At 36.1% G+C, this 23794-nt stretch overlaps 3 protein-coding genes across 3 annotated transcripts; 1 reads left to right on the top strand and 2 right to left on the bottom strand.

Moving 5' to 3' along the window:
• On the top strand, positions 9061-11693 carry LOC18766298 (probable arabinosyltransferase ARAD2). Its single transcript, XM_007200925.2, has 3 exons — positions 9061-9775; positions 10346-10599; positions 11019-11693. The coding sequence occupies exons 1-3, from the start codon at positions 9121-9123 to the stop codon at positions 11568-11570; spliced, it is 1461 nt and encodes a 486-aa protein (XP_007200987.1). The 5' UTR covers positions 9061-9120; the 3' UTR covers positions 11571-11693.
• Positions 11896-12763, bottom strand: LOC18766830. The gene has a single exon (XM_007198960.2). The coding sequence runs from the start codon at positions 12724-12726 to the stop codon at positions 12079-12081; it is 648 nt and encodes a 215-aa protein (XP_007199022.1). The 5' UTR covers positions 12727-12763; the 3' UTR covers positions 11896-12078.
• LOC18767912 (putative 1-phosphatidylinositol-3-phosphate 5-kinase FAB1D) lies at positions 13518-23506 on the bottom strand. Its single transcript, XM_007201707.2, has 13 exons — positions 23257-23506; positions 21907-22140; positions 21767-21797; positions 20969-21673; positions 20243-20387; positions 19830-20168; positions 18533-19393; positions 17898-18229; positions 17366-17492; positions 17062-17217; positions 14928-16406; positions 14583-14849; positions 13518-14235 (listed from the first exon to the last, which is right to left on the bottom strand). The coding sequence occupies exons 2-13, from the start codon at positions 21965-21967 to the stop codon at positions 13936-13938; spliced, it is 4803 nt and encodes a 1600-aa protein (XP_007201769.1). The 5' UTR covers positions 21968-22140; positions 23257-23506; the 3' UTR covers positions 13518-13935.

Raw genomic sequence — 23794 nt, 5'->3', positions numbered from 1 at the left:
TTGAACTATCAAAACGTTTAAGTACGACAAGCAAGTTAACTCATCAACACCAATATTAATTCTTTCTCATGATCCTTCAACTTTACTCCCTAGTCTCTACAACTACTTTCCATCCTTAGTTCGTCTAACCTGGACCACCTAGACATTACTTTGGATGGAATTATCTTAATACTTGTATTCAAAGTCAAATCCAACAACCTCATTTTGGCCAAGTTTCCTATTGCTTTTGGTAATTCCTCAAAAGAAAATTTTTCATGCTAAGAATCTCAAAGTTTCTTTAATTCTCCAAGTGCGGAGATGTTCTTTAATGACCAATGGCATTCATCTAGATTCAATGTTTAGAGGTTTGTTAGGAGATTGAAAATGAAGGTACTAACGACATACAAGTTGTACTAAGGTCTAAGATACTTAATGCATTTAGACTTTGAAAAAAAGTTTATGATATCTCCTCTAGTGTACGAGTATGATCTAGAACTAATGTACGTACTTAATCTAAGATACAATTTATTTAGTCTATAATATGCAATACATAGTTTAATATTAATTTAAAAAAAATATATACAATTTCAATGGGTAGGCCAAGCCTAGCCAGGTCAAGCCCATGGAAGCATGATGTCCATAGACGGGTTTAGGGCGTTGAAACCCAACTAAGGCCCAACTCAACCCTAAATAATGATTATACCATAAATGAATTTCTATAAATACCATTCATTCCCTCCATTTCTCCTCACACCCAAACTCTCCAAAATAGATCTGGCAATATTGCACACGACCAGTTAACACGGCACAAATTCGCACAAAATAATCAGTATTTGGGTTGAGCTTAATGGGTTGGGTTGAAAACAGGTGAACCTGTTAGTCACATGTTAAGTTAACGGGTCTTGTCGGATCGAAAACGGGTGAACCCATTAACGTGGGTAATTTTTTTATTTTGCAAAATATTTTTTTTTTCCTTTTCTTCTTCACCTTTTCCTCTTTACTTTTCTTATTTCTTTTGTGTCCTTTTCTTCTTTCCTTTCTGTCTTTTTCTTCTCTTTTTTTTCTTCTTTTTTCCTTCTCTTCTTCTCTTCTTCTCTCCACTCAAAGAACTCAGCCAGCCCAACCACTAAAATCCACCGACGAGCCCAGCCATGGATCAAGGATGATGTATCTAGGTCGGGTTCCACAGAGGGTGGTTAGTTCTAGAGCTGTTTGCTCTGGTTCTCTCAATCAATTTTGAATTTTCTTTCTTTCTCAGTTTATGTTGTTGTTGGGTTTTTGGGTTTTAAGATATGTGTGAGAGAGATATATACTGTTTCGGGGGGGGGGGGGGAAGGGAGGGAAGGACACAGAAGGCGTGTTGGCTGGCTGGGTAAAGAAGTCGTACTGTGATAGTTTTTTTGTTCTTCTTCTGGTTTATGCTTAATAGGTCGTGTTTAGGTCTAGTATTTGTCACTTGTTAACTTAACGAGTCGTGTTGTGTTAATCGTTAACTTAACGGGTTGATACGAACACGACCCGTTTGCCAAGTCTACTCCAAAACCTTCCTCCCTCTCTTCCTCTCCTCCTCCACCATTAAAGTCACTATTCTGATATTCTTCGGGGTTACCATTTATCCCAGTTACTATTCATTCAAAACCACTATTTATACTCAAAATTGCTCGTTGCTCAAGGGAATATTGTGGGAATGGTGTTGTGTAGAGATTTCTAAAAACTCTACAACCAAACTTTGAGAGTATAAATCACCTAGCATGCCATATCTAGTATGAAATCAAAGTAAGAGCGGTAGCATTAAATAAAATAGGGATTCATGCAAATCTCATTTTTATAAGTCTATGAAAGTATGCACCAAAGACTCTCTAAATCCTATTTGAGAGAAAGATAAGATGTTCATACCCTTGGAGCGAATCTTGAAACCAAGAATGGTATTCAAGTAGAGGGAGTGGTCCATTTGTTGTTGGCTCTCCCTTTGATGTTGATTCTCCACCTTGTAGCTCGTACAAAGATATGCATCTCCCCGAATCTCTTCATCAAGGATTGAATGGGATGAGAGAATGAGTAGACAACAAGTGAAGGGTGGTGCTAGCACCCTCACTTGATGTGATAGATTCAAGGGGTTAGGGAAAGATAGTTTGATGTTTTCTCTCTTTCAATTTCACCAACTCGAAAAACCCTTGGATGATAGGATACCATAGCTACACACTTATAGGATCAAAAATATCACAAGAGTGACAAAAATACCCCCATGCCCTACTGTAGTCGCAAGACCACACCCCCCCCCCCCCCCCCCCCCCCCCCCCCCTCTTTTCTCCCTTTGTGTGTCATCTTTGTGCTATCTTGGTCCAACATATTAATCCTATAATGTGTCACATATGTGCCTAAGTCCATATGGTCAAATACCTTTTGAATTTCCAAGTCATATGGGATCTTTAATTAAAGTTTCATGACTATAATTGAATAATTAAATTAATCTAATTAATTTAATTACTCCAATGACTTGACTAATTCAATCACTCACTTGTCTATCGAGTGTTGGTCCCGGTCATCCTTAGTTGACCGTGTCAACTGTTAGGTTAATCGTTTGAACTTTGACCTTTGACTTTCACATTGACTTTGACCAAGTCACAAAATCATTCATTCTCTTCTTAATTTCCCAATTAATTCCTTTTCGGTGTGCGATCTTATAGGTTTTAATTAGCGAGGCAATGGATATGAATGATTCATTCTGAATCAAGCGTGAATTGTATCACTCCATACAATTCTCCCTATTAGTGAAGACTAATTGTAATTAGTCCTTACAAGGCTTCCACAAGCCATGAGTGACACGTAACAATATGTCATAGCTACCCAAGCTAAAAAGAATTCATTTAGAGAACCTAGTCAGTTTGTGATTACAATGCAATTCGATCCTTCTCTAATTCAATACTCTATGTCATATTCTCAGGATATGGTAAACTTGTGTCAAAATCTCTACTATGACATCTCTATATTATATGATTCAATTTGATGAAATCGCAAACGTTCTTGTTTCAATTTCCATCCGATACTTTGGCCAAAGATTCAAGAATCACATCTTTAGAGTATTCTCTCTTCTTACTAAGAGCAGAGATTTCTTATTGTACATTCACCTATCTTTGCGTATATGCTGAGAATCCTGAGGAACATCTTTAAGTCACATTATTTTGATACAACCATATGGTGCTCTCAAAGATAAACAACATATATACAAAACAACTGTGATGTCTCAAGTATAAGGATTAACTTGCATTATCACAAAATAGAATTCTTTATTTGACACTTGTGAGTAAGACTTCCATACAAGTATTTCAGAACTGATCGCGTTCAGTGGACTCCGTCTTCTATAGAGCACCTACACATATGTCTCAGGGTCTCTATACGAATGACTTGAGACTAATCATCCTCCCAATTGAGCAGACATAATGTGTACCAGTCTTTGCGGGTCACCATTGTCCAATTGGTGATCCTATGACTAGGAACATTTTTAGGATACGATATTTATATATATAAAAAGGTCTTGTGCATCTAACCTCTTTAGACCACTTTTCATTTATATCTTAATCCATGGACTTGTTACTTTGTGTACGTTATCTATATATATAAAGCAAAAGGCAGAGAATGGTGAAACATTCAAAATACCAGAAAATGCCCTTGGTTAATGCAAACATTAAGAATTCAAATTATTAATTAAATGAGGATAATATTGTAAATTCACACTTTTTCATATTTAAAAAAATTAAAAGAAAAAGAAAAATCAGATAATGGATCCTATTTTTATAGAACACAACTACCCATTATCTTTTTTAATTCTAAAAATAAAAAGAAAAACGAAAAAGAAAACCAATTGGCACATGCGTGAGCATGTGTCAAGGGGCTAGTGTATCTAAAGCAACATTCTTGCCCCTTTGATTATTATATATATATATATTATTTTCTTAGAATTATCCATTTTATATTGGCTTCTAGAGCATATATCTAACATTTGTATTTACTATTCATCATTTCGTGTCATCTTCATAAGGGGATACTATTTACTCGAGGTCACGATTCACTCAACTTACTATTCATCTCACTATTTTACCGAGGTAATTCCTATTCCTTATCTCGTATTTCACTCTTTTTAATTCCATATTCCTTTTTCTAAAGTGTTATCTTGCCCAATTTAAAATTGGTAAATTCAATTAATTCAATTTTCTTAAATTGGGTAATTTTCCAAGTTATTCCTAAAATTGGACCCTTATGCCGTTACTCTACCATTTTGAATTCTCATCAAAATATTCTGATGAGCCTATTTTTCCCATTTTCCTTGGACTATTATTATCGGAACTAATTATACCTATTTCTTCTGGTCTAGATGTATGAACAATATTAGATTATTTGGACTTTAACATTACTGTACTGTGAACTGGTCATTTTTGGACTAGGGATGGAACTTGAAGGACACTCTCGCTACCATATGAGGTAAGTTGGTTGTATTTTTATTTATGGTAAGTGTAGTTGGCCTACAGTAATCGGTCGTCAGACAAGTAGATTATGGGTACCTGAAAAACGTTTGTGAAAGTTGTGTGAGCATGCCAACTGTTTTGGATCTTATATTTATATTGAAATGGTTTGTGTTGTGCATATTCTTTTAATTATTTTTCTTAAACAGTATTATATTATTTTCACTATCTATTTTCAAACCTAGCCGGGAACCCCATATTGAACTGATGAACATATGTGATGCTCACCCCTACCTGTCCTTGTAGATTAAAATCCTTGAGCGTCACCTTCTTGTTATTTCCAAACCTGTCAATTGTTTGTTCATGTTCCATGTCCATATTCGACAGGTCGTGATTTCCTCTCCTTGGAGCAGACTGTGTTTGTGGTTCATGTCCCTCCTCTATCTATAAATAAAGGATGGGTTCGTGTGTATTTTAATTTCTAGTTTGTGAAATAACTTTTGAGGTTTCTGGCATTGTTCTCTTTAATAAAGTTTGTTTAATATTTTCATTTACCGATGCTATTAAAAGACTCTAATCCAATCCATTGTAATTAAATAAAGGTGTATTTTTGGAATCTTGGAGTATATCTCCAGGGATATGGATATTATATTTTCGGGATCTTTAAGGTACGTGCCGCTGTCATGTGTCCTGATTTTGGGGTGTGACAAGAGAGCTCCTAGGTTTTGTAGTTTTAGGTGTTCCTGTTATACGCTCATTTTAAATTTTATTGATAATCTTTTGTTCTTGCTATTAAAACCCTAGGGACGTTATGAACTGCAGTAGATTCAAGATAAAAACATACTTACATCGCTAAGATTCCTTAATTTTATATTTATTTTGAGAAGTTAATTTACCATCCTTAGAAATGTGCAGAAAAATAGTAAATATTTCATATATGTTTTTTTATTCAAATATTGGATATATGTTTAGGTTTGACATATCCTTTAGTTCTTAACAATTAACAAGCATAAGTTAATTATCAATAATATTCCAATGTTAGATGAGGTTTCAGGTTCGAATATCTCCTTATTATTGATAAAAAAAAAGTATCATGTTATTGAAAAAAAATATCACAAATTTATACTAGAGTGGACGTGATTCAATTTAATTCACTCTAGACATTAACCTAATTACATCAATGAATAAAACTAATCCATTTAGTGACTGGTCTGGTTTAGTTATTTTCTGGTTATAGTTGAGAAAAAAATTTCTCTTTGAGAATTGTGAAATTTTGAGAGATATGACACCAAAATTGAATGAGGTGCAGATTTTAATTTTTGCTACTAAATGGTTGATATCAATATATGAGATGAAACATATAAGTGAAATGTTATAAACCAACTAATTGCATTTTGGTTCATTTCAAATCGAAATTACACTCTTTTTGTGTGTGTAAAAATTGAACTAGACCTTGGTTTTGTTTCAAATATAAAATTTTTACACACAAAATGAATATTGTCATGTTGGTTCTATTTTTATTTACTTATCTTTTAATAATTCTTAAAATTTAAAAATAAAACCTTTATGTGGATGAAAATATTTTTCTATTGTAGATACTGTAAATCAAACTCTTTCATTTTATGTCTTCTGATTTTACCTTTTAACTAATCAACTAAGTTCTAACCCAATATATAGAGTGCGTTGAGTCAAATTAAGTCCAATTTGGTAATAGGAAAGCAAAAATATTTTCTTAAATTTTTGCATGATGATAGCCTAAAGTAAAAATAAAGAAATAAACTTTAAATTATAGCTTTCACACATCAAATTCTGATTGCTATATATATATATATATATATATATGCAAAATTCTCCTATGCACGTTACTTGCAAACGCCATGTGTATTACCCCTCCTTACTTTCCTGCCTGTTTATAATAGTATCCGCACGATACTAACTAACTAACTAACTAACTAACTATTTAACGAACTAACTAACTAACTATATATATATATATATACAGTTTTGCTCACATCACGATGACTTGATTTTAATTAAAATGTTGACACTAAAGGTGAAGCGGCAGATCAATCGAATGGTATTGTAGCTTTGATATGTTTTAATTGATAAAACTTAAAGCCATGCGCTACAGCTTTTTGGTGTTTTTTTTTTTTGTCATACGCAAGTGGCAGCCTCAACTTTATTGATTATTGAATTAATTTAATATTTTATTAAACTGAAAAGGCCGGCAGCTTAGGGCAGCCCAAGAGGTTTACTTTAATTAATTGTTCAACGCCTCCATCTTCTCTACATCTTTCTGACATTGACATCCCCATCACATCAGACCATAACCGCACAACTCAACTCATCCTTCTAAGTTCAAGTCAGTACTATTTTAATTTATTTTAGTTATTTTTTTACTCGTATTATAATATTTAATATCTTATTTTCGTTTCAAACCAAAAAATATCTTAATTGTGCTTGCTATTCCAAATTGCCTATCATAATTTCTTGACCAAAGTTTTTCATTATACAGGCAGGCAATTGTTCATTTATTTTCTTAGTTTTTTTTTCTTTGCTTCTTCTTTTAGAAACATTATTCTCTTATTTTTATGATTTTTTTAAAAAAAAATATTGTTTTCATTGTAATCGTTTCATGAAGATATGGATTACATGGCCCTAGAATTAGATGGCCATTTTGAAGGGGCTAGGCAATATAGACTAAATTCAGATTCAGATTCGCGTGACAAAATCTACATGCTGCAACTAAGAGATCACAAGCCAAAGTCAGGCCAAGGATTTGAGTTATTAGATGATGCTCATGAGTTCTACAATAATTATGCCAAGGAAGCTAGTAGGAAGAGTAAAGAAACTAATGAAATCCTATAAAAAGAGTATGTGTGTTCTAAAGAAGGAGAGACCGCTAAAGGAGTTGGTTAGAAAAAAAGGCGTAGAGGTATTACTCGTGAGGGTTGTAAGGCAAAGCTTGCTGCGGTGAAGTCGAAATTGGGAACCTATGTAGTCAGCCTATTTTTGGAGGGTCACAACCACCCATTAACAAGTCCTAAAAGAGTACACTTGTTAAGGTCTCATCGTACAGTTTCAAATTCTCATAATGTACAACCCAACTATTTTCAACAACAAATATGCCTACACATCAACAATTTAGCCTTCTTGAAATGAAAGTTGGGGGGATAGAAAATGTTGGATGTCTAGAGAAGGATATTTACAATAATGAAAGGAATTTGCGTAATGGGTTGAAGGGACATGATGTAGATATGTTGTATGAGCACTTCCAGCTAGAGCACGAAAAGAATCCGTCCTTCACTTTTAAGATTGAGGCCTGATGAAGAAGATAGAATTACTCATTGTTTTTGAGCTGACACAAAATCTAGGAAGGCGTACACACTTTTTGGCGATGTGGTTGTGTTTGATAGTACTTATAACACTAATCGGTATGGTATGATATTTGCACCATTTGTAGGGGCCAATAATCATGGTCAAAGTGTTTGCTTGTTTATTCCTAAGTGATGAGACAACTAATTCTTTTCTTTGGCTATTTGAGCATTTTAAGAAAGCCACACCTGGAGGTTCCCCTAAAATGATTATTACTGATCAAGATTCAACAATGACAAAAGCCAGTGTACAAGCTTTTCCAATATTGCATATGGCACTTTTTCTTAATAATAAGGTATTATTTGCTTAAAGTATTTTTTCTTACTAGAGCATGTCAATTATAAAGAAAACATAGGTATCAAACAAACATGGACAATTTGTTTCGAACAGAGAAAAATGACGGGAAAAAAAGAAGAAAGAAAAATTGAGAAAAAGCGAGACAAGGAAACAAGAAAAAAGAAAAGAGAATGAAACAATTGTAAGAGAAAAGTTTGAGAGTGAGAATGAAAAAATGAAACAGAAGAAAGAGAGAGAAACAATTATGTCCATATTCACCCCGAAAGTGAGAAAGAACGGACAAAAAAAGAAAAAAGAACGAATGAAAAGACAAAAAGGAGAAGAGGAATGCTATTCACAATCGCTCTAAAACGATTCTCACGATACTTGCCAGACACGTGAATATGCGTTCCCAATGTATCCACCCTTTTTATTTTTTTTATTCTTCTCTCTTTCGTTCTCTCGATTCCGAATGTATCCACCCTACGTGACCACGCCACTAATATAAGACCTACCAGTTAGCACTGGGGACTCTTAGCTCTGTTGGAGATGCAATATGGTATAATAATGCAGTTACTTTCTTTTTGTACAAGAAATATTGGGGAAGTATGCATTCAAAACAATAATTCTTCTTCATCACTCGAACTACAAATTTCTCCCTACGGTACTCTAAAAATATGTAATTATAATATCAATAAATAAATACACCTTTAATGGTAGACTGTACTGTATAGCGTTCGTGACCACCGACGGGGTAGCTTTCAGACAGAGAGGAAGCTTCGAAACAGTGTGATAATAATAATAAAATATTTGTGGGTCCCTACAAATCATGTAATTAGTGGTTATGAAGCTGTGCTTTGGTGGATTTGCGCACATAAAAAATTAAAACTAATAATTAAATAGAAAACTAATACAATGAACTAAATAAAATCGGTTTTACCAAACTACCCTTTGCTCCGTATACAGTTAGTTCCCAACTGCAAAAGTAACCAAACCAGTCGGCCATTTTCGCAGCAGAGGAAACAAAGGCATGGCACTGAAGAGCACCGCTACAGCCACAGCTTCATCTTCATCCTCTTCACTGTGCTCTGTTCCTACTCTCTTCTTCGCCTTCACTCTCCTCTGCACTCTCTCTTTTTCTCTCTTCTTCCTCTTCAATCCTCTTTCTTCTCCTTCTTCCTCATCCTCGATTTACCGAAACGCCTTTCACTCTCCCCAAAATTCTATCCAAGTCTTCGTCGCAGACCTCCCCAGATCCCTCAACTATGGCCTCCTCGACAAGTACTGGGCTTCCGGGCCCGATTCCCGGTTGGGTAGCGGTGCGGACCACGAAATCCCGAAGACCCAATTGCCCAAAAGCCTTGAATTTCCGCCATATCCTGAGAATCCATTGATCAAACAATACAGTGCCGAGTACTGGATTTTGGGGGACCTGATGACCCCGCAGGCTCAGAGAACTGCGTCGTTTGCCCAGAGGGTTTTCAGTGCTGCCGAAGCAGAGGTCGTTTTCGTGCCCTTTTTTGCGACTTTGAGCGCTGAATTGCAGCTGGCTACGGCTAAAGGAGCGTTCAGGAAGAAGGCTGGGAATGGGGACTATGAGAGGCAGAGGCAAGTAGTTGACTTTGTGAAGAACACCGAGGCTTGGAAAAGATCAGGTGGAAGAGACCATGTGTTTGTGCTCACTGGTATGTTGGTGTTTAAAAATTATTTTGGTTTTTGGTTGGGATTTGATATAGGATTGTGTTAATGGGTATTGAGTAATTTCTGGGATTGTTTGTTGGATTTAATGATCAGGTATTGGTTTTGATGTGATTGTTAATGTGGGATGCATGTTTCTTTTTTTTAAATGTAAATCATTTTGCAGTAACTTTGTTCTAGTATTTGCAATGAATATATCTGCATGATCCATTCCACCCTTGGAATTTCGAAAGTTTGATTCTTTTAAGTTGTAGGGATGGGCTTAATTTTTTTCAAAACTTATCTTCTTGGCTGTCATTTGATCAGTTTTAGGTAATTCGGAGTAAGACTAAAATGCTAATGTAAATGGTAAATGACTGGTTATGACATGTTATACCATATGATGTATTGTGTTCATATATTTGTTGCTATCATGTTACAGAGATATTTCGCTTTCCCTATTCCCAGAGGAGAAGATGGAGCAATTAAATGTTAAAAAGAAGTATAGTATATGCTATAGCAGCTTATGATTTAGTCTCTGGGTTGCCAGGTTGTGTAACTTGAAGCATTTTTGGCAGACCCAGTGGCAATGTGGCACGTTAGAGCAGAGATAGCCCCGGCAGTCCTCCTAGTTGTAGATTTTGGAGGGTGGTACAGGCTCGAATCCAAGTCATCGAATGGTAACTCGTCAGATGTGATTCAGCACGCACAAGTTTCACTGCTCAAAGATGTAATTGTGCCCTACACCCATCTACTTCCTAGATTGCAACTGACAGAAAACAAGAAGCGGCAGACTCTACTTTATTTCAAAGGAGCTAAACATAGACATCGGGTCAGTATGCAAGATTAGAATCTTATTTGTTGACTGGCAGTGCAATCTACTTTTGCATCTGAGATACTGTGAAATAATTTTCATTGACTTTTTATTTTTTTACTGTAACTCATCAATTTGTGAGTGGCACTTTCTTCCCTAGTTCGTCAGTGAACTAACATGGTTTAGCTGCAATTTATCTAAAAAATACCTTGTTATATATTGTCTTGTCTGTATCAGACCCTTGAAGTTCCACCTGACATGCTTTCTGTATGCCCTAATAAATTTTTACATCTCATCTTAATCATCTTGTGGGTTGTCGTAAAGCTTAACAATCATTAGACATGCTTTATCTAATAGCATGATCACTCTATTTTTTTATAAACCAAACTTGTTACATGTTATAATCCTTGTAACATAATTGAGTTTTCTGATAACAGGGAGGCTTAGTTCGAGAAAAATTGTGGGACCTGTTGGTTAATGAACCGGATGTTATTATGGAAGAAGGATTCCCTAACGCTACTGGGAGGGAGCAGTCCATAAAAGGGATGAGAACATCAAAGTTTTGCTTGCACCCAGCTGGGGACACTCCCACTTCATGCCGGCTTTTTGATGCCATTCAAAGTCTTTGTATACCTGTTATTGTCAGTGACAACATAGAGCTTCCTTTTGAAGGGATTGTAGATTATTCAGAATTTTCAGTTTTTGTGGCAGTTGATGATGCATTGAAACCAAACTGGGTTGTGAGCCATCTTAGAACCTTTCCTAAAGAGCAAAGAGATAGATTTCGTCGGAAAATGGCTCAGTTTCAGCCCTTGTTTGAGTATGACAATGGTCATCCTGGTGGCATCGGGCCAATTCCACCAGACGGTGCAGTGAACCACGTGTGGAAAAAGGTTTACCAGAAGCTGCCCATGATTAAGGAAGCAATCATTCGTGAAAGGAGAAAACCTCCTGGTGTATCAGTTCCACCACGCTGTCACTGTACTTGACTTTACTGTCCTATACTAATTCATGATTGTATTTTTTGTGTAATAGCATTTGTCACAAAATTTTATTTGTATTCATTGGTTCCATATTTATTCATACAAGTTATTCCCTCTGTTCCTGTTAAACTTCTCTCTCTTTCCTTTTTTGCCTATCTGTTTTGCTGATTAGTTGGTAGAATGCTGCCAGTTCTTACGTTTGTTTGAGAGCCCTGGTAGAACACCAACTACTAGTTTACAATGTGTCATTCTTGTGCATGACTTAATCATAATAGTCACTGCATCTTTCAATTCTGTAAAGGTATTAGTTTAGAGTGAACCACATCATTAATAAAGCTAGGACTTGCTTATAGAGATGTGATTTAAGTTTATTTTAAATATGTACATTCTTGGCGAAGCAGCTGTCCCTAGCAAATAAAAGACGCAATTTCTCATTGTATATGAATTATATAGCACAACAAATTCTTTCTTTTCTAAAAATTATCAGCTCACTTCAAAGGAAACACCATCCCTCTCAATATCTAGAGTACAAAGCATCCCTGAGCAGCAAGAAAGGATAACCAATCCCTCTTCTCTTAGAAGGAAACAACACAAACAAAACACTAACAACAAACCCAACAAGAAGAGGAAGGGTGTTGGTCAGCCTCCTCGGCATTGCTGGGTAATAGCAACCCATAACACCATAATGCGAAGCTGCAAATGTCAGAAACGCTATTAACGAAAGCAACGCATGGAAGAGATCAGCCCATCTCAGCCTATAATCAGACGGCACACACGGCATCTTCCGGGCACCATTGAAAGCCCATATGCCCCTAAACGTGGCCACTCCATAGTACAACCTGCCAGTTGCTGTTTTGAAGCTATCAGTGAATGTAAAGAAGATGCACGACGCTGATAAAAGAGCAATGAAGAAACCCATCATCCAGCGGTCGAAAGCCGTGCAGAAGCCATCATTAGTAAGGAGAGGAGCAAAAATGGTGAAGGAAAGAATGGTGGCCGTGGGCAAAAGAACATGGAGGCGGGCTGTGCCACTTAGTATTGCATTCAAAGCATACATGCAATATTGGGATTGGTCAGTGTCTTCGTCTTTGAAGCACAAGTAATCATCATCGTCATGTTCACTGCTGTCAATCAGGTCTTGGATGATGGGGTTGTTTTCCATTATTTCTCAAGGAGGCAATTGCTGAGTCAAGCCAAGTTTGGAAGAGGAAAGCAAGTTTATTAGAATGAAAAAGAGGGAGGATTCTTTGTTCATGTGAAGGGAGGATTCTTTGTCCAAGTGAGCAGGACAAGCAATTCTATTTTTGTCCTAGTATTTCATTTCATGTGGGAAGGCTTCCTTTGTCAATGACAGTTTGGCTTTTTACCCTCCCTTTGTACAAGGGAAAATAACTCGAAATGTAGCTAATAGGAGAAATTGACAATTCTCTTGTTTGGCAATTTAAGCCCGGAATTTATTAAATGACATGCAGAAAAAATCATAGAAATTGGGGCATCAAATTCCCGAGTTTAATTTCCAACAAAATAGGCTATTTCACAATTTCCATAATGCCATTTACAAAGTTCAACATATATAAATCGAAACACTGAAATCTTTCAATATCCAGAAATGAAATAATGGAAATCTAAATTTCATCATTTTAAAATTCTATGTAATTTTTAATTCCTTTATTCAAACAAGGGTCAATGAAATACCACATTTCCTTTTCTCACCCAACAAAAATATATCCATAATCACGGAGTTCTAGGTTTGGATATTGAGAATGTTACAATTTCTAATTTCCAATTTTAAGTGGTTCTACAACTCTTGGGGTTCGAACATGAGAAAATTATCACAATTTCGAGATTGAAAACTCAGTTCGATGCTGGTTTGCCCAACGTCTCAAGGTGTGCGCAGTGGCTAAGATTGATTGTTGAACGTGTGGGCAGAGTTGCAAAGTCAATTGCTGAGAATAAAACTGAAAAGACTAGGCATTGCATAAGATTTCATATAGCTTGTATTTATATGTGTACTTCCAGCACTAACATCCAGGACCAACATTTACACGTACAAGAAAGAATGCCATCCACAATAACAGCAACTTTTCGTTGATTCCGAAAGTTTTCGACCACCAAAACTCTATACTTCCTTAATAGGCTCTACAAAAGAATTTTACTTCTAGCTGCACATTGTGACCATTAGACCTGAAACTATCCCCAGAAATTTGCTAAAAATTGCAGAATAACAGGGCAGAACTGAGACGATGAATTATTTACAGTATTTAAACCTGTCAAAAGAAGCAACACTGACATTTGTAAAACAAAAGATGACGATACCGGTAAAAAGGACTTAGGAAGAAGAACTGTTTAGCCCGCCTTTCCTTCTAGTTTTTTATTCAGAAGAATCGTCCCTGACAGCACATTGATGACAAGGGTCAGCGGATTCTGGTGAGCACCAATCATCTGGGATGCTCAAGAAGTGTTTAGACATGAATTTTCTGAATCTCCTCTTGTACTCTTTTGGAGAGATGACAGTTGGCAAGACATTCTTTGGTACAAGTGAGGACTTCACCCATGTCTCTAGTTGCTTGTCCCAAGTATACTGTCTGAGATAATCAATAATGCCACATACAAGCTCCCGGCGTTCAGCATCCACTCCCACAAGCAATGAATAATCCATAACATTGATTGACTGCAAATACAAGAACAAAAACATATCAGCTCATAGATATTTGGCGGATATTAGACTATAACTGCAGCCAATATATATATATATATAGAAACGCCTTTTTCATCATAAATTTGATGAACAGACAATAAAATAAAACCAAGAATGGAAGACTAAAAAGAGAAGAATTAAAAGTATCATAGAACAGAAGATAACACTTCTAGAGAACTAAGGATCAGCAATGTCCTCTTGCCTTCTGTTAATAAAGGAATCTCAAACGATCAATCACAAACTATATGCATATGCCTGAGCCTGACTAAGACATGTTTCCAGAACTTTAATCATAATGCAGAAAATATGTACAAACTCACATTGAGGAAAGTTGTGTCATTCCACACAGCCCGTTCCAATATACGCTTTGCGTTGTTGCTAACATACAGTGGAGATGAGGTCATATCATTGACAAAGTTCTGATCCAAAAGAACATCTCCTGAACCATCAGCAGCAGAATTGAATCGAGCATGTAGAGCACCTTTAAGATCATACTGACGAACGATGTTCCGACCAAAGGTAAGATTTTCCATGACCATCAGATCATGCCTCATCTCTTTCCCACTTTTTGTCTGTTTCAGAACCACCTGCAAAAAATTAAACAAATTGAGTATAAAGAATTAAACAAGCCCATTGATGACAAGGAATACTCAAATGCAACAAACCTGATAAATCCCAAGAACTTTTGCAAGGCAAGTTTGATTTCCGTTATCAAATGACTCATTTACGTACTTGAAATAATCCTCAGCAAACTTAATAAATGACTCAAATTCTGTCTTCTTGATTTCTTTAATAATCAACCTGTCATCCAGTGTTTTAGCAAAAAAGGATTTGCTCTTCCCACCTTTAGCATCCCAGTTTCTACAACGGCTAAGGGAAGCAATATAATCAACTTCAGATTGGCAGCATCGATTCCTGAGATCACGAAATTGATTGGCATATGGACATATTACAGTATATTTATCCTTGCCAAGTGATTTTGAACCTCCTAGAGGGACTACTGGGTTCACAGTTCCTGGTGGAACCAGAGAATCCAACAAATTCAACCCATCAAAACTGGAGAAGCGTGACTCATCCAAAGAAATGCTTGCATTAGAATGGACTGAATCAGAATCTGAAGAACCATTAGAAGACCAATGCGAGGAAGAAATGGTGGGAATTCGAGTAAAACTCTGTAAATTCTCAAATTTTCTAGCAGCAATTCCACTGTCTCCCTTGCTAACGTCAGCAAGAACCTCTGTTTGAAGAGGTAGATCTTTCAATAATGCCAGTGCACAAGCAATCATACTGGACAGTTCTCCTTCATAATCTGACACAATATGATTATCAGTTCCTAGAGGAATGTGCAGCATTTGCCCTTCCTCTTTGATCAGTTGATGTGCTGTGGGTAAGTACTCTGCAGTATAACTACTAAGTGATTCAAACTTTGGCAAGTAAACTCTATGTAGATCCTTCATGCCTATTTGTCGAATTTCAGAGAAAGGTACCCAAAACCAGTCATTTGAATTTTCCAAGTTGGATGATAGTGAATGGTGAGAAGTACCCTTCACTGATAGATTTGAATTGACAACCGAGCTACAATCCCCATTTTCTGTCGAAATCGGAAAAGTTCTATCCACTTCTAGCTGATTATTCTCAGAATGACCCTTGGTGGAGCCATTGGTGCTCAGATTGGACCCCTGGCTAGACAATCTTTTTGGGCTTGAACCACCCACATTTGGTGTTTCAAAATCCTCAGCCATATTAGACACATCAAATGGATCAGCTCCTTTAGATTCTTGAACAGGACCTCCAACTAGAATGTCTTTGCTTGGAGATTCATCTGCTTCTGAAGCTGTATCTAACTTAACTTTTAAACTGGCACCACCATCAAAGCATTTCTCACCTTTTTCTACAATTCTTTTGGTCCCCACAATTCCACCACTAGCAATGCCATCAATATCTGAATTCACCTTTTCTTGCACTACCTTCTCAGAAGCTCCAGAATGTATCATCAACGAATCTGGTGACAGTAACGAATGCAAGCGCCGATCCCAAATGCACGATTCAAGGATTAGTTCCCAAAGTACTCGGTTCAAGCTAAGGAGTTTGTAGGCGGCCTGGTCCGAGTTCCCATTCTTGCTAACAGCATTCTGAATGCTTACCTGTTTTTATAATTATGATTCGGTCAAAAAGGATAAAAAACAAATTTCCTAATATTGAATACGATACAATTAATAAGCAAAATTCGTTCTCCTGAAAAGTAGGACATTGAAAGGAAAATCAAAGTCTAGGAGAAGAATGCCACGCTAGACAAATAGAAACATTTGAAAAGTCTATGAACTAAACATTTTTAAACAGTCTCATTTAAGTTCCCATCCTTGCTACCAGTATTATTGAATATTTCAAAAGAAAAAAATCTTTAAAATTCAGTTTTAAACAATGAAACAAATTGAAATTGATGCATCTGAAAAGTACAAAAGATTTGGAAAGGAAAACAAAAGTCTGCAACAAGAATGTCAAACTACACAAAACTATACTTTACAACAAAAAATAGTCCCTCAAATTGAGAAGATTTAAACCAAATAGCAGAGCTCAAACAAAGTAGGCAATTATTATGAAGCGATAAAATCTTTTCTCAGCTCATAAAGGCATTGTGGTTTAGTTCATAACAAGCATTGCATTACAAAAAGTTGGCAAGTATTGGAAATATATTGTAACAAATGCATTCACATTCAAGTGAAAACAACCAATCAAAATCCTTTCTGCAAAACATGCCATAAATTAACCCGCCCAAAAATATGTTCAGAGAAAAGTGACCTCAAATTCAGAACATTCTTGCTTTAGCATGTCTTCAATGTCAGAGAATTCTTTAAATGAGCCTCGAAGTTTCAAAGTCAAGCCATCAAATTGAGATCTAATCTTCTTTAGAGTGTTGGCAACCTCTGTGAACAATAGCATCACTTTCATGTACACCTAGATTGAAAAAAAACAGGGTCACATCCAGTGCAAGGATATAGGAAAGGGGAGGCAACAAACGCTAATGTATCTTCTACTAGGCAAAAGAAATATCAATGCATCATGAGAAATCAAAGAAGCAAGCAAAATCTGAAAAGAAACTTACATTCTGAGTTTCTTTCATAAGCCACCCTTGTCTAATTGAATTGCTGAACGGAAGCTTCAGAGGCGGCACAGACACAGTATAAGTTGTGACCAGGGAATATTTGAACATAGCAACCATAGGGCCTAACCTGCAGAGTGCCCAAAACAGCAGAATAAGGACATTTAAAAAAAAGTGTATAGCTTCTTCTTTCCAGAGTCGATAAAATAGAAGATACGCTGAAATAGACTAATAGCTTCAAGCTACAATAATGTGTAATCCTTTCCCATGATCATTATTTTTGGACAAAAAAAACTTAAAGAAGAAAAAAGGATAAATATTGATCATTCTAATGCCATGTCAAAATGCATCAAAATCTAGGAAATGGTTTCCCATGCCCAAGATTGCTGCAAAACCTACCTTCTCCCATATGCATACTATCCTAAGTAGTCCTATGGAAATCCTTTTATGAACTAGAAGATTGGAAAATACACTACTTGAATAAGCAAACCCTGATATATGCCACAAGTACCACTAGATGAGAGCTGAAAAATACCCAAAAAAGTAGAGAAAGTCCCTTTGCAACGAATGGCTGCAACTAGAAAACGTATTAGACAAAGAGGGGTTTGAAAAAATGAGCTCCAGGAAATTTCCAAATGACAGACCACGTGCAGCAGTGGAAATCAACACTCTTTTTGTACACTTTGAGACTCCATTCCTGGATTTACATTTACCACATCGACTCCACATCCAAAGTTTCCCTTCTGCTTCACCAGGCAAACGCTCTTCTCCAGGGAGCCGTTTAACTCGAATAGTAAGCTGCTTGTTATGATGTGCATAATAGTAGAAGTGAGCGTCTGGCAGGTCACCACAATTGCACTGGCTTCTCTGCAGTGCACAAGTTTTATTCAGTTCCAACTTCAAGAAAATGCAATTTAAAAAAAAAAAAAAATAGTTTGGAAAAAAAAAAAAATTTCAAATCCCTTCATGTAACAGAACTGAAAGTCAATAATTCAATGTCTGAAAATATTAGATGTATTCAATAAACAAGACCCAACAGAGGGCTGACACCAAAACATTCCTGAAAACAAATATATTAATCCCGATTCAACCTGACCCATTAAGGACATACCATACTAAGTGATAGGAGAATGAACAATATAATGCCCTAAAAATAGAGTTAGTAGAAACCTGAGTGAGTAAATTATCTTGTAGAAACTTTCCAATGGGAACATCAAAATTCTTGTAGAACATGATATGAGAAAAATGTCTCTGCTCACAAACAGTCCCTCTTAAAGCATTCTGGCTAGACATCAAAACCAAAATACTCTGAGAATCCAACACTGTGCTGATGTCCTTCTTACTTTGCATTTGATCTTCACTATTTCCACCATCTTCTTTCATCTCCGGAGAAGCTTCTGTGCATGTAAACGAAGTGTGGGTTTGTCCATTGAGGGACCTCTCTTCATCTGAACTACCTTTATCTTCAACATCACAAAGATCAATTGCCTCTGGAGATGTTGAAACAGAAACAGATCTTGTGATATCGCCATTCGATTCTCTTGCATTGAATCCAAAGTATGAAGAGAGGGACTGATAAGAAGATGCCAGAGGGAAACTCCCCCCTACAACTTTGCTTAGTGATGCTGAAAGGGACGAGAAGCCAGAAAATATGGCAGGATTGTATGGTTCATGAACTTCACATGTGCCTTCACATTCCAAGTTAAAATTGTGGGAATATCCTTTATGGAATCCATTGGAAATGAGAATATCAACTGCATCTGACCTAGTTTCAGCACTAGAGTCCTTGTGCTGAGAAACACATGAAGTAACAGGTCCTAAATTAAGGGAAGTTTTATCAGTGGGCAACCCATTTGCTACTTCAGTGGACAAGACATTTGCTGCACTGGAAAATGGAAGTGTAGAGAACATTGCTCTCTGGTCAACAAGAAAAGCAGTCTCAAGTTTTAAATGATACGCCAGAATAACCGCACACTGCACTACGCACTTGATCTTCTTCAATTCATCACTCTGTGCTCCTTTCAGCAAAATCTGTAGTCATTCAAGTAGAATTCATTATTTCACACAAGATTCTAAGCAACCTATAAAAGTTTTCATTTATTAAAGCATTAGCCAAATCCTTCTCAAAAAAAATTGAAGCATTTACCAAATTAAAGATACACACACACAATCTATAGTGTCAGAAAATAAAGCAAGTCCATGAAGCCCAGATGAAAAATGAATGGTCTTTGCACATTCGAAGTTCCAACCCAACAAAATTGATTGCAGAATAACCATAGGAATAGAATAAGCAACAGGGCTCTGAAAAATCTACATTAAAGAAGGCACATAAACTACATTTAAACAGAATATGAGATGAGATCATTATTATTTTAAAAAGAAGCTGCTCCTCCTTCGAACAATAGATTACTACAAGACAACCCAACCAAAGAATAACAGTCTAAGATGGGGAGGATAATTAACTAACCGTACAGCCCAGGCGTGTAGGACAGCCCTCAATAAACATCAATGTTTTGCTCGGCACCTTTCCTCCACCAAAACCAGCATGTTCCTCTGTAAATTTTTCAATGTGAAAAGAGTCGCACTGTTTTAGCTTTTTGCTTGTCATTGTATCTGATGATAAAATTGGTGATCCAGTACAACGAGCAACTCTTTCTAGGCGATGGAGCTTCATGTCAAACACCAGTGTCATTCCTTTTGCAAGAATAGACTCCTGAATATCACGAGAAACAGTTTTTTCCACTAAAACCACATTTGGATGGCACAAATCTAACATTTCGATGACAAACTTCAGATAGCCTTGTTCCTGTTTACAAGAAAATTGTGAGAACACGTAACTTTAATCTCTTGATATAAGGGCATACATTATGATCATGTTACCTGTTCCATTGAATCAAACGATGACAATCCACTTGAAGACTGACCAAGTACACCCTTGATTAGCAACAACCTTGGATTCTTGCACTTGGTCGGCATATGCTTGTGTGCAGCATGCTTTTTGAAGACCAAACCTTTTACTAGTTGACTGCAATGGCATACATTGATTCAGGTTTCCAACTTCCAAGATGAGAAAAGTAAATGATTTTCTCAGAATCTGCTAACTAGAATCATTATTGAGGTGATTAGCTCTGTTGAATTGAATCTGGCAAGTCTTATAAATTGGCATAATAAAGAAAATATAACTTTTATGTGGCGTTTCCATGAAACCAGGCAAGCATTAGCTTTATGTGCATCTAATGAGTTAAAAGAACAAAATCTAAATTATTTTTTAGGAAAATATCTATAATGGGAAGGTGAAATAAAAGATTATAAGTTGTTGATGACAATTCAAATAGCTGAATCCTCATGCAACCTTGAGGAGAAAAAGCTTGTGTTCCATTTGCAAAAACTTGCAACAACTATTCTCTGAAGAAACAAATCCAAACATGCTTTCAACATAAATAAGATATCAAGAAAAGTGTGTCAGAGTATTTTATTTATTTATTTTTGGAATCATCAAACATCAAATACCTATATTCAAAATATATATATAAATAAGTACAAGATGAAGAGAAAATTTTTAAAAATAAAAATAAGGAAGGGAAATCAGTGGCTTAATATTGTCACCTTTGGCTGCGAACACCGGTTGCAATGCACTTTACTTTCACGTAGCCATCTGGATCCATTGCTTTACCAACAACAGCATCAGGTTTCAAAAATGAAGCAGCTTCCCATGACAAAGAAGCAATGACGTCGACCCAACTTTCACCATCCTCCCCAGAAGAGGCCAGACCAACAGATTTAAGTAGCTGACAGACAAGGGCCTTAAACTTTCCATTAATTACTGCTTCCGTTGCTCTTTGTTTTTCCTCTTTAAACCTATAGCTTCCACTTCCTTCATCTCTAGAATTACTCAAAGAACTTGGTTTGCCCCATTTCATGCCATCACCACACTCCTCATCGTCATCGTCATTGAAAGCCACGCTACCCTCCATGTCATCCTCTGGATCATTAGGCTCAGGGAGTTCCCATATCTGGGCATCCGTCTCATCTTCTAGAGAATCTGAATTCTCAATTCCCTCACTAAATGAACTAGAGTTTGTAGCAACATTATCTTTTGCTTCTTGGTCATTACTCGTCTCTATAATCTCAACATCTCTTACTGTATACCCATCACTACAACTACTACTTTCCTTCAGGTTGTTTTCCATCACTTTTTGGGATCTATCAAGTCCATTTACTTGATGTTCAAAGCTTGAGTTTTGCAATCGCCCATTAGGTCGACAACTGAGATTCTCTTGGCAAACACTGGTATTTTCTTCTTGATTAGCCCTAACAGAAATTAAAGTAAAATGCAAAACATCAAGCAAAGTACCTAGAAAAAATTACTGTAACAGAAACAGATTTAAAAAGAAGGGTACATACCTATATGAGCTAACATCAACAGAGAACTCACCTAAAAGAGCAGAAGAAAAAACATATTATCAATACATAAGCATAGACTAAAATTTTGTTGATTCAAGATGGCAAACATGTATCATATAAAAAAAAGATGGGACACTTACTGCAGCTAGAGACACAACTGTCACTACTTGACAAGGAAGTCGTTGGACTGATCATTGTCATTGTATATAAAATCCCACTACCCTGCTTGATAGATTCTCGCTCCTGTTTCTCCACACAAAATTTGCAAGACTTAACGGGGCCTCCAGTGTCTAATTGTAATGATTTCAAATCCTCCTGCTTTTTTTTTTCTGCCCTTGGATTGTGTCAATTCTGCAACACAGTAGTGACACATACTACACATCCGGTTCCAAAAGACAAAACCCACAAAAGAGTTGTAATTTAGTTACCGATTTGGTTCAAACAAAATTAAGAAGCAAAATAAAATCAATGTACAAGGAAAAACAGGAAAACCGACCATCATCTTCGCTTGTTTGTAAACCTATTTTTAAATTAATCCCATACTGCCTCAACCAGCCTCACAGTCTAAACACTTTTGAACATTAAAAATTAAGAGGCCAGGGTTCCTTTTTGGTTATCTAATATTTATCAAAAGAATTACTTAATACAGTTATTATTAACTACCTTTCTAAAAATCCAAACCAATCTCACTCAAACTGAATTAAATATTAAAATATATGGATATATAAGAGACTCGACTGATAATTAGACTCCTAAGACAACAAAACAAGGTAGAGAACATAATAATTTGTCCAAAATAAGTTTAGATAGCAAGCAAACCAAGTCCCAAATACGCACGCGCATGCACACTCAGAAAGAAAAACTAGTAAAGGCGACCGTATCTCAAAAAAAGTTTCACGATGTAGAATCAAGAATAAAACTCGGTTATCAAATAACCCACATGCTACCAAAACCAAGGTCTAAGACAAGACATTCAAGCAAAATTTAAAACACAAATATCCCAAAAATAAAATATATGCAAAACGGAAAATGTACAATTTTTCATAATTTTTTTTACCTTTAACCGAAACTGAAAACTGGGTTTTGTTCTATACAATTTTACATATAGAGGAAAACCAAGAAACAGTAACAGGTGAAGATGAATACCCATTTCTTGAATTCTAGCCTTTACCAAGAGAAACACCTCAAATTGATTATCAACGAATCACAGGAAAGTTGATCAAAAAAAGAAGTCCCATACGAGAGAAAAACACCCAACCCCACAAAGTATTTAAAATGAAAAAAGTGATCCACTAATTCGGATAAATTCATCAATCAAAATCCCAAGTTTCCACAATAAATTCTTGAAGATATTTGCCAACTGGACCAAGATCACACATGGAAAGTAAAGAAACAAAATTTAAAAAAAAACCTGCCATTTTCAGCACTCAAACAAACACAGAGAAGAAACAAAGAAAAACAAATGGTAGGGAAAGAAATTGATAACTTACTGTTAAAGCAATCCAAAGGAACAAAGATGGCTGTCTGTGACCTCCAAATAAATCCCAAGCATACTGAAAAATTTGCAGTATAATATTTTGCGTGTATTTGAAAACTAAAATTTGAAGGTTTATGAAGAAAGCAAAGAATTTTCAAGTAAGTGAAGAAGTTGGTGGTGTCTGAGAGAGTCCACCGAAAGTCTCAGACACAAGAGGCGTAAGATTTGGAGAGGGAAAAGGGGGAGGCTGTCAAAGAATGAAGCTGAAAGAAAGAAAAAGAAACAATTGAATTTACAAGAAAGCTATTTCTTAAAGTGGGGCCCATCTAACAGTACTTCTCTAGCTGTAAAAACAATATTTGATTCTTTCCTCAAGTGTTTATTACAAAGGATACTGCATAGCATACCTAGAATGTATTTATTTATTCCTTTAAGATTTTGCAGTCATAACCCTATAAATTGCAAATATTTGTAGATTTTAATGTGTACTATTGTATTATTCATTTGAGTGTCTTATACTTTCTATTTTTTTGCTTTCTGATCCTTGTGGT

This window comes from Prunus persica, chromosome G8, assembly GCF_000346465.2.
Source record: "Prunus persica cultivar Lovell chromosome G8, Prunus_persica_NCBIv2, whole genome shotgun sequence".
Lineage (NCBI taxonomy): Eukaryota > Viridiplantae > Streptophyta > Magnoliopsida > Rosales > Rosaceae > Prunus > Prunus persica.
Note: the sequence above shows the minus strand (reverse complement) of the source record. Positions and strands in the feature narration are given on the sequence as shown.

Bases quoted from the DNA above. Each gene is read 5' to 3' on its own strand.
- LOC18767912 (XM_007201707.2), bottom strand. From the start codon at position 21,967: ATGACAATGATCAGTCCAACGACTTCCTTGTCAAGTAGTGACAGTTGT. The intron at 20,169-20,242 runs GTAACATGATCA...TCTTGTAAACAG, and splicing joins CGTTTGATTCAATGGAACAG to GAACAAGGCTATCTGAAGTT. The intron at 14,236-14,582 runs GTGAGTTTGTAC...TTGTATTTGCAG, and splicing joins ATGACACAACTTTCCTCAAT to TCAATCAATGTTATGGATTA.
- LOC18766830 (XM_007198960.2), bottom strand. From the start codon at position 12,726: ATGGAAAACAACCCCATCATCCAAGACCTGATTGACAGCAGTGAACAT.
- LOC18766298 (XM_007200925.2), top strand. From the start codon at position 9,121: ATGGCACTGAAGAGCACCGCTACAGCCACAGCTTCATCTTCATCCTCT. The intron at 9,776-10,345 runs GTATGTTGGTGT...CATTTTTGGCAG, and splicing joins CCATGTGTTTGTGCTCACTG to ACCCAGTGGCAATGTGGCAC. The intron at 10,600-11,018 runs GTCAGTATGCAA...TTCTGATAACAG, and splicing joins GAGCTAAACATAGACATCGG to GGAGGCTTAGTTCGAGAAAA.